Below are 10,233 nucleotides of genomic sequence, written 5' to 3'. Positions count from 1 at the left end.
CCCCCCCCCCCNAGCAGCGGCAGTGCCTCTGGCCACCTGGCCCATTGCTTGCTCAGCCAGGGCTATGCGTGCTCTCTGCTCCCAGAGCGCAACACCCTGCGGTTTAGGGACACAGAGGAAGGTGGAAACGCCTTCAAGAAGAGAGCGTGAGTGGCACACGTGTCAGGCACAGCAGGCACGAGGGGGTGCGGCACCCACGGGACGGCCAAGGCAGGAGGAACCCATGACGGCCACCGGCTCTCACTACCATGCGTTAAACCACAGACATCTTGCACGTTCCTTTTGGGACACATTTCACAATTGAAAAAAAAAAAGTAAGAATGAGAGAAACGAGGTGGAACCACAAGCAGAGGAAAATAGGGAAGATAGACGGGGGTGGTCACGATCCTGTGTGGTCGGGAGAAGTACTCCATTTCTGTTCACCGGCTCGCCGCGGTCAGCACCGCACGTCAGCGCTTCGCACGCGAGGGGACGGCTCTGCCCCAAAGGGACACTAGTCAACGTCTGGAGGCAGGTTGGGTTGTCACGACTGAGAGGGGACAGGGACGCTACTGCATCTGCTGGGTGGAGGCCAAGGGTGCTGCTCGACACCCTGAGGTGCCCAGATGTCAGCGGTGCCCAGGCCCAGAAACTGGTAACCGAAGACACCTTGGCGAAAGGAACCGGCCAGCCGACCTACTTCTCACCGCAACCCTTTCGTGCAGTTTGAGTTTTCTAGAAGACCCATATGTAGTAATAATTCAAACAATAAACACATTAAAAAGATTTATTCAAGGGGTGCCTGGCTGGCTCAGTCCCTAGAGCATGCAATCCCCCACCCCAGCCAGAGGTGGGGGAGGGGCAGAGAGAGAATCCAGAGCAGGCTATCGTGGCCTGAGCAGAAACCAAGAGTCCGCTGCTTAACCGACTGAGCCATCCAGGCACCCTGACCATGCGACTCTTGATCTCAGGGTCTTGAGTTCAAGCCCCATATTGGGTGTGGGGCCTACTTTAATAATAAGTTTATTCAAGAACATATTAAAAAATCTGTCAGAATAACCTCAACCCTAACCTTGTTTTTGGCTCACGGGGCGGGGGAGGGGGCGGGTGGAGATTGGGGTTCAGAGCCGAAGAAGAGGAGGACGTGGTCAGAAAAAAAAAAGTCATTTTAATTTTTATTAAATATACTCTCTTGGCACAAATCTTTAAAATATATAAACATTATATATAAACAAAGTGTCTTCATGGCATCAAAATGTAACTCGAGATTCGGATGGCCACCGGTGGGAGGGGCGTGGCCACGAAGGGCACCGCCCAGCTGTGTGCGGAGCTGGGTGGGGGGCGGTTGCACCGAGGCCCACTCAGCTGAGAGCCACCTCCGGGAGGCACACTGGGGCCAGCAGGACCTGGGGGCCCTCTCCTCTGCGGCCCAGCCTGCAGCTCAGAGAAGGGTGCCACCCAACCATTCATTTGGTCTCACCTGCCTGGGGTGGCTCCCCACCCCATCTCCCTGTGAGGGGTCCCTGCCTCTCCGGCCTCTCCTGGGCACTGGGCAAAGCCGGGAGAGGAGGTGGGAAGCCCATCCAACAGAACAGACATGGGACCCTGGGGACGAGACTCAGGCTGGCCGGTGGACACTTGCAAGGAAGGACAGAGAGAGGGGTCTTCACACCTGCAGGTCCAAGGCAAGAACAGAAATGGGACAGAACACAAGGGAGAAATGAAAGTCACGACTGGAAATGTGCGTGGGGCAAAGAGGCCCTCTCAGACCCTTTCACACATGGCAGCTGGGGAGCGATCTCGTCACCCTCTGGTCACTCTCCGCCTGGAGCCAGAGCGGGCCCTTCAGGGTTTACTGTGACTTGACCTGGGGGCAGCCAGATTGAAAAGCAAAACCAAAAGAAATCAAGAAACTCTACATGTCATTCAGAAATGGGTGTTTCTGCATTCCTGTAACACCTGGCAGACCCCAGGGGACTTCTCCATGAGACCGGCTCCCTGGGGGTGTCCTGGGGTACCCCGACTTTCCACCCCCAGGCCATACACCATCTCAGGGGCTCCCACTTCGGGAGGATCAAAGCCGCCAGTCACCTCCAGCACTCTGTTCACGGAAATCAGACCACCCTGTGTGCCTTACACAGCCCTGCATCCTGGCCGAGGGCCCACTCAGGTGGGGCGCCAGGGAGACAGATGCCACAGGCCCCCCTGGAGCTGCTGTGCCTAGGGGCCGAGGGTTAGGGCCTGAGGCCTGGCCTCTGTCGGTGTGGCCTGTGGGACAGCGGTGGGAGCTTCCTGGCCCAGAGGAGGTGACCTGGGTCCCCAGTTCTCAGCAGATGCCTGCAGGTTAGGACTCGGACCCAAACCCGGGCGATTCCTCAAACCCTACTGCCCGGGGGAGGTGCGACCCTCCTGGGAACATTACAGGCCAGGTGGGTGGGCAACAGAGGGGGAGACCCACTCCTGGGGCCCCACGTTGGCCATGGAGTCCAGGATCCAAATAATGCTCTTGGGAGAAGGCTGTTCCCGAGGAGGCTTTGGTGACAGTCATGTCACCTGGGAAGTAATGGCAAAGGCAGGACACGTGGAGGGGGGGTGGCGGGCAAGAGGCTGTTTTTCTAGCCCCAGCTGAGCGGAAGGCTGGCCCCACTTCACTGGGGCTCGGAGGCCGGGCCTCTCTGTACACTCTGGGGCTCCCTCCCCTCCGTGAGCACAGCGGCAGGCGGAGTCTGGCTCCGGGGCCAGGGGGCATGGGCTCACCAGAACCCGGAGCACATCCAAGGTCACAGGGCGCCAGGAGGTGGCGCTGGTCACTCCCAGCTCAGGGCATTTAGGGCAACCCCTCCAGGAGGCAGGGCCAGCCCCGGGGAGGAGGGCTGGGGAGAGCGCCAGAGCCCCCGCCCACCAGGCCCAGCATTGCACTTCAAAGGCCGCTGGCGCTGGCTTCGGGACCAAGGCCAGGCCTGCCAGCTTGTTCTACAAGGTGCTCCGACGACGCCGTGCCCGGGGGGAACGGAGCGCACCCTCACTCCACAGGCTCAGAAACAAAAGGGGTCAGTGGTCAGCTCGGCCCCTGGCCCGAGGGCAGCCGGCCCGGGGTCCCTAGCTCTGCAGGTGCCGCAGCAGAATCTGCATGAGGTCGAAGGTGGTGAAGCTGATGCCCACTGCGATGGGGCCCTTGAGCCAGTTCATGCTCAGGCCCTTGTAGAGGCCGCGCACGGCGCCCTCCTCCCGCACGATGGCGCGCAGCGTGTGCAGGATGGAGGCGTGCGGGTGACCCGTGACCCCGGCCGTCTGCATGCGTCGCCGCACCACGTCCAGCGGGTACGAGGCCGACTGCCCGATGAGGCCGGCACAGGCCCCGAATATCATGCGCTCGAAGGGGTAGGGCTGCGGGCGGCCGCTGTACTCTGCAGGTGAGGGACAGAGGGCCCGTGTCAGGGTGTAGCGGGGGCCCCCCGTGGGGAAGGCGCCCCGCATCTGGCGCTCACACGGGCCCACGCTCCCGCCATCCCTGCCGTGGCTCCGGACCCCCTGGCTTCCCCCACTCTCGGGCCTCCCTGCCCCGGCCTCCTCACCCCCCAGCCGCTCCTTTTGAGAAGAAAAGTTTTTAAATAGGCAGAAATGCACGAATAATCATTAAACCAAGTCCTACCACCCAGAGCAAGCTCACATCTAATCACTTGTTTCCCATCTGCTGCCCTCGCCATCCCCCCCCCCACCCGCTCTGTGGGACCCTCTGCAGGGGTGCAGGGGCATGGTGAGGGGAGCAGCTGCCCAGACAGGACGTGCAGGCAGGATGCCGGGTGGGACGCAGGAGGGGGCAGCACCCAACAGTGGGGTTCTTTAACAACGTGTGCTCGCAGATTTAACAGGACGAGTTAAACCCAGTGAGAAGGCGCTATTCACTCTGCACGCTGGCTGAGCACGACGGAATCCACCAGCACCCGAATCGGGTGAGTGCGCGGGGACAGGGCTGGAGAGAGTGGGGACAGGAGTAAAATCGCAAAACCAGGGGCTCACATCCAGCACGCAGAGACGGGGTGTCTGCTGATTACTGACAACCTGGAAACACCTAACGGCCCCCAGCAGGGGAGGCCCGCTCCACCGCTAAAAGGACAACAATGGGACAGCAGCTTGGATATGACAGCTAGGGACTCAGAGGCGGCCTGGGGCCCCGCGGCGCTCTTCGGAAGTGTGGGAGGCATCTCTACCGCGGCTGCTGTTTCTAACCAGGAAACACGACAAGGCACGGTTCCTGGGCACAAGCAAGTGTTTCCAACCACCATGAGAGACAACGTTCTTAGAAGGCGGCCTTGGAGGGAGCAGGGCTCAGGGTGGGGAACACGGGACCTCGACTTCACCTGGAACGTTTGTTTTCCTTAACAAAAGGGGCAGCGGGTTCAGGTGGACGGATGGCTGTATACTGTTCTCTGTGCCTTTCTGTGCTTTCCGAATTTCCCCAAATTACCACCACCCACGAGGGCCCTTCCCCTTCCGGCTAGGTTGTACCCGGACGCTCTAGGCACAAGTGGCTGCCACTGCCCTTGGTGACACTCGGGACTTCACCAAGTTGGTCTTAAAACTCGACAGGCACGAAAGGCTGGGAGCCCAGCTGGCTCCGTGGCGGCCTGGTGTCTGTCTCTTCTGACCGGGACCTGGGCCGGGAGCCTGTGCCTCCCAGGGCGGGGACCCCCCCCTCACCTCTGTGCAGGCTCTTGAGTGTCTCGTAGGTGAAGAAGCTCAGCCCCGCGTACGGAATGACCCCCAGCACGGTGGGCGTGAATCCGTGGTAGAGGGTCTTCAGGCCCTCTTCCCGGGAGATGCGGATGAAGACGTGAAAGATGTTGCTGTACCTGCAGGACCGGGGGACGGAGCGGGTGGGCCGTGGGCACGAAGAGGGGCTCAGCTCCCCCTACGGTCAGGCAGGCCAGGGGCTGGTGTGACGCTTGCTTTCTTTAAGGAACGTAACCACCTCGCGAAAGCTTTGGCACGGGGAATGCGTGTCTCAGGCCGTACCCCACCTTCGCTGCCCAGATCACTGTGGGGAGCAGCGCCCGTCTTTTAACCGTGGGCATTTGTAACCTATCTGTGCTAATTAAAAATGAAGACTTTGGGGGGTGCCTGGTGGCGCAGTCGGTTAAACATCCGACTCTTGGTTTTGGCTCCAGTCACGATCTCAGGGTCATGCGATCGAGCCCTGTGTCAGGCTTCTCTCTCAGTGTGGGGTCTGCTTGGGATTCTCTCTCCCTCTCCCTCTGCCCCTGCCCCCGACTCTTTCTCTAAGAATGCATGGATAAATCTTTAAAAAATGAAGAAAACTTTTGGTTTGGAGTAAGGAGAAGCTGACCGCCAGGGTAAGAGAAACAATTACGGCCTTTCTGCAGCAGCTGCAGAATGGCAGGCCTGGCCCGGGAACTCACATTTCCTTTGGGGTCACGGCCATCCTGGCTCTGACCAGGTCCAGGGGGTAGGTCAGTGAAGCAGCTGTCGTTCCAGCCAGTGCGCCCGCAAGGAGGCGGGGCCAAGGGGGCAGGGCTCTGAAAGAGGGGGAGGAGAGAAAGTGAGACCCCCCCCAAGACTTTGGGTGCCCACAGGTCTCAGCCAGCACGGAGAACCAAAGAATGGGCAGGGGCTGGCTTCCTCATGGCCTGGCAATGGGGTCTCTTGGGTGGGTATCATTTTGAGGTTCCCATGGCCGCCTCTCCTTCCCATCTGTTTGTGTGGACGAATGACGTGCTCCTTCCCCACAGACACTGCGGGGCACAGTTGGGACCACGGGTCCCGCTGGGACTTAGGGTCTGAGAGAAGTGTGAGCATGCGGAAGATGGGAGGGGAGGGTGATGGGATGGAGCTGGGAGGGTTCTGGGGGGGCGGCTGGGGGCGGGCACTCACTCTCCGTGGAAGCCATAGTAGCGGCCCAGGATGCGCTTGTACTCCTCGTGGGCGCTGAACTGGATGGCGGCGTAGGGCACCACGCGCACCATGGTGGCCGAGTTCCCGCGCCACAGGCTGAAGAAGCCCTCGTTGAGGTAGGTGAAATACAGGAGCCGGAAGGCCTCCTGGGGAGAGGGGCAAGGTCAATGCCCTTGCCTGCCCCGCTCCGGCTCCACGCTGAACACCATCTTTTGTCCACTGTGACTGGGGCCTACATTATCGATCCCACCCGGCCCTGCCTCCCCCACATTCTCTGGGCCCCACACAGGGACCCCTCTCTCCCTACTCTCCTGACCTTATGAACAGTGAGGTGAGCCAGGGCAAACCAGGTTTGCAGATGACAGTCCCACACAGAGGGTGTTCGATCGGTCTGCCCCATAGTCTAGCTTTTAAAGATATTCTTTATCTTTTCCCAAGAAGGTAATGCCTGCTGTTTAAAAATGAATCAAATGTGGGGCACCTGGGTGGCTCAGTCAGTTAAGCATCTGCCTTCAGCTCAGGTCATGGTCTCAGGGCGCTGGGGTCGAGCCCCACAGCAGGCTCCCTGCTCAGTGGGGGGTCTGCTTCTCCCTCCCCCTCCCTCTCCCCCTGCTCTTGCATTTGTACTTTCTAATAAATAAAATCTTTAAAAAAATGAATCAAATGTTAAATTATGGGTTTATAATTCCAAGTCCTCTCCCCACCTCCCCAAGGACGAGGGGCTCCTGTTAGTTGCCGGAGCGGGCTACATCCGGGCAGAGCTTGGGGTGCCAGGACAGGTGACCCCTGCCCCGGGGCCTGCTGGGGAGGCCTCGATCACCTGGCAGCCTGGGAACTGGCTCGTGGGGGATCCAGAGGGAAAAAACACTTGGAAAAGCCTCTGCCTCCACCCCTGGGCCACGTGTCTCTACCACCTCCTGCCAGCCCAGCGGCACACGGTGATGGCCCTGGAGCCTGGAGTTGGGGACCTAGTAGCTCACCTTGGCAGAAAATCTTTTTGAAGACACTGGAAAAACAACAAACAACAGAGACATTAGATGTGAAGGACAGGCCCTCGGTCTGTGGGACTCCCAACACAGGGGCTGGGTCTGAGCACGGGGACTGAAAACAGCCACTGTGGCTGCTGCCCCGCCAAGGGCTGAGGTGCGGGGCCTTCCCGAGCAGGGCCGCCCTCCTCCAGCACCTCCTCACCGCTGTGCCCCCACCCCACCTCACTCCCGGCAGAAGGGAGGGTCTCTGCAGAGGCCCCCGGCTGGACTCCAATTCAACGAAACCCCTTCAGGAAAGGCCTCCTAGCCGCCCGCTGTGCAGAGCAACCGAGGGGCCTGGGCCTCTCAGAACAAGGCTCGGGCGTGTTCTCTGCCTAAAGCCAGCCCTCCCTACTCACAGGTGCGGGCGTGGCACCCCTGACCAGCCTCTCCCACCCTCGATGGCTGCCACCTCGCTCCCCGATGCCACGGTGCGCCCCCCTGGCAGGGGCCCGAGCCGCTGCGGCCAGAAGGGGTCGTGGTCATGCAGCCTCCCTCTGCTACTCCCCGAGTGTCTGCGGAGTGTCTGCCATGTTCCCTGGACACCCTCACGCTCCCATCTGTGCGGACGTGTGTCCACACCGATGCCACCAGTTAAACCCAGCTCCCTGCAGGGCGCTACGCTGTGCACTTGCTCCAGGTAACAGCGCTGCCAATGCACGGGGAGGCAGGTGCTCAGCTGCACGCCCTTTCCCACGCCAGCTCGCTCCTTCAGGAGGGTGATATTAATGGATGAGGAAACTGAGGCACAGGGAGGCTAAGGGACCAGCTTGTGCAAGTGGGGACAGCCTGGCTTGAATCTGCAGTCCCTTCCTCCCAAACAGTGGAGGGGCAGGGGTCCCAGCTGTGACACCCTCTTGTAGGCACCCGTCACTGTCTGTGGGATGGAAAGGTCTCATCTTCAGGGGACGCTGTGGCTGCTTAACCTAAGGAGGGAGCGTGTTGGTCCTATGAACTGGGCCTCCCTGAAAGATATGTCCGTGTCCTCGAGCCCAGTACAAGTGAAGGTGACTTTATTTGGAAACAGGGTCTTTGCAGATGTAATTAAATTAAGATGAGGTCATACTGGAGTGGAGTGGGCCCTAAATCCAATGACAAGTGTCCTTATAAGAGGAGAGGACACAGACACGGAGGGGAAAGCAGAGACTGGGGTGCTGTGACCACAGCCAGGGATGCCTGGAGCCCAGGGCGCTGGAAGAGGCAAGGAGGGCTCCTCCCCTAGAGTCCGCTAAAGGAACCGACCCGCTGGCACCTGGATTTCAGACTTCTGGTCTCTGGAACGTAAGCTGCCTGGTTTGTGGTCCTTTGTGATGGTAGCCCTGGGATGCTAACAGAGCTTCTAAGTGGATTTTAAAGAGGCAGTTTTAAAGCCAATTTTCAGCTTGGTTTGGGGTTGTGGAGGAAGAGGACTGCTGGGAAGCATCTCTGTCACACAGGACAGACGGACAGAAAGCATTTACCTTGGAAGATGATTTTGGTTCGGTCCAGGGGAGCTACCGCCGTTTTGGCAAGAGCACCAGCCAGGGCCCCAGACAGGAGGGAGCTGAGAACTTGCCTGTGATCCCTCTGCAAGAAAACACACGAACACAGTCTGTCATGAGAGAGGGACAGGGGTCGGCTCTGCTGGGAACCTCCCCTAGGAGGAGCATCTTCCTTCTGTCCCTGGCTGAGGGCAGTAAAAAGCACAGCTGTGCAAGTGTCACAGCCCTGCTGGGCCTGGATCACAGTGGGGCACAGGGCAGGCTGAGTCCACCAGCTACAGAACCTGAGTGGGACATAGTGAAAACCTTCTGGGTGACAGGGACCATCCGCATGAGAGGTGACCCACTCGTGGTGCTGTCCCATGAGTTTCCAACTTCTCAGAGACGGCCTACAACAGCACTGACCCCAAACCGATGGGTCACCCCACCCCAAGTTCAGACTCTGGCCGTGTCCACCGCCTGTGTGCACTGGACAAGGGTCCTTGTGGTCTGGGGATCAGGCTGTGGTGTCAGGCAAACAGACCCTGTGTCTGTGTGACCCCATTCTACAACTTTCCATCAGGCCTGCAGTGGCTGGCATCTGTGGTTCTTTATCCAGCCGAGGTGAGGGTGGCGGTGATGGTGGCCGGCCTGCATCATGAGGCCAGCCTCAGAGCCAGCACTTTCCCGAGTCTTCTCGAAGCTTCCCATGAGGAGTTCCACAAGAAGTCACCTGCTCATCAGGTTGGAGTCTCCGTTCCCCCAGCTGACTCGGCCACAGAACTCTCGCCAAGCAATCACGGGGAGTGCAGGGGACCAGAGGGGCTCCCATCTTCCTTGGCTCCGCAGTGAGGAAAGACGGTGAGAGGTAGGTCATTCAATGATCCCAGGAGTCCCTGGAGTCTGACAGGAACCAGGTGCCCTGAGGGGCCTTGGGACACACGTGTGTGTGGGCAGGCATGTGTACAACACCCCCTGCCCCTGGGGCTGCCGGTCCATGGGGAGAGCCAGACATGAACTAAGGTTTTAGACAAATGTGTAGGGGCACCTGGGTGGCTCAGTCAGTTAAGCGTCCGACTCTTGATTTTGGCTCAGGTCATGATCTCAGGATCCTGGGATCGAGCCCCGCATCAGGCTCTGTGCTCAGTGTAGAGTCTGCTTGTCCCTCTCCCTCTGATCCTTCCCCTACTCGAGCTCTCTCTCTCTCTCAAATAAATAAATTAAATAAAAATGCATAGAGTCACCAATCCAGAACGGCTCTAAGGAGGGGGCTTAGGGTCCCGGGAGAGCATGGGGTCTGGGATAAGGGGCTGAGGCTGAAGGATGAGGTGCAGCTAAATGGCGTGTGTGTGTGTGTGTGTGTGTGTGTGTGAGACTGTGTAAGAGGGGGAGGAATGGAACACCCAGGGGCCCTGGTGAGAAGAAGCATGCGTCCTCGGGGACCACAGAAAGGCAGGGTGGCTGACACAGGGAAAGGGAGGGGGCACAGGGAGGAGAGGAGATGAAAGACGGGTGAGGGCTGGACTCCACGGAGCCTGGGGGCTCAGCGAGCAGGCTGGTGTTTACTCAAAGAGAAATGGAGACACACGGAAGGTAGACAGGCCATCTGAACTGTAACTGGAGAGGAGGCAGCGCCTACAGAAGCTCAGGGTGGAGGGGCGCCTGGGTGGCTCAGTCATTAAGCGTCTGCCTTCGGCTCAGGGTGTGATCCCAGAGTGCTGGGATCGAGCCCCACATCAGGCTCCTCCACTGAGCCTGCTTCTTCCTCTCCCGCTCTCCCGCCTGTGTTCCCTTTCTTGCTGGCTGTCTCTCTCTCTGTCAAATAAATAATTTAAATCTTTAAAAAAAAAAAA

The 10,233-nt window shown here is 59.2% G+C and overlaps 1 protein-coding gene across 3 annotated transcripts in view; it reads right to left on the bottom strand.

Annotated features, from left to right (window-relative positions):
• Positions 1-1,129: 1,129 nt before the first annotated feature.
• Positions 1,130-10,233, bottom strand: part of SLC25A42 (solute carrier family 25 member 42) — a 28,589-nt gene continuing 19,485 nt past the window's right edge. For 2 of the 3 annotated variants that reach the window (XM_034658109.1, XM_034658111.1), the window contains exons 3-8: positions 8,381-8,486; positions 6,873-6,898; positions 5,872-6,038; positions 5,400-5,516; positions 4,681-4,832; positions 1,131-3,386 (exon numbers count right to left, since the gene is read on the bottom strand). In XM_034658109.1, coding sequence (XP_034514000.1) covers positions 3,079-3,386; positions 4,681-4,832; positions 5,400-5,516; positions 5,872-6,038; positions 6,873-6,898; positions 8,381-8,486 — 876 coding nt within the window. In that variant the 3' untranslated portion in view covers positions 1,131-3,078. Of the gene's footprint in view, positions 3,387-4,680; positions 4,833-5,399; positions 5,517-5,871; positions 6,039-6,872; positions 6,899-8,380; positions 8,487-10,233 lie in introns of all 3 variants that reach the window. The other variant, XM_034658110.1, reaches the window with a different exon arrangement.

This window comes from Ailuropoda melanoleuca, chromosome 4 (genome assembly GCF_002007445.2).
Source record: "Ailuropoda melanoleuca isolate Jingjing chromosome 4, ASM200744v2, whole genome shotgun sequence".
Taxonomy (NCBI): domain Eukaryota; kingdom Metazoa; phylum Chordata; class Mammalia; order Carnivora; family Ursidae; genus Ailuropoda; species Ailuropoda melanoleuca.
This window is presented reverse-complemented; position numbering and strand designations above follow the sequence as displayed.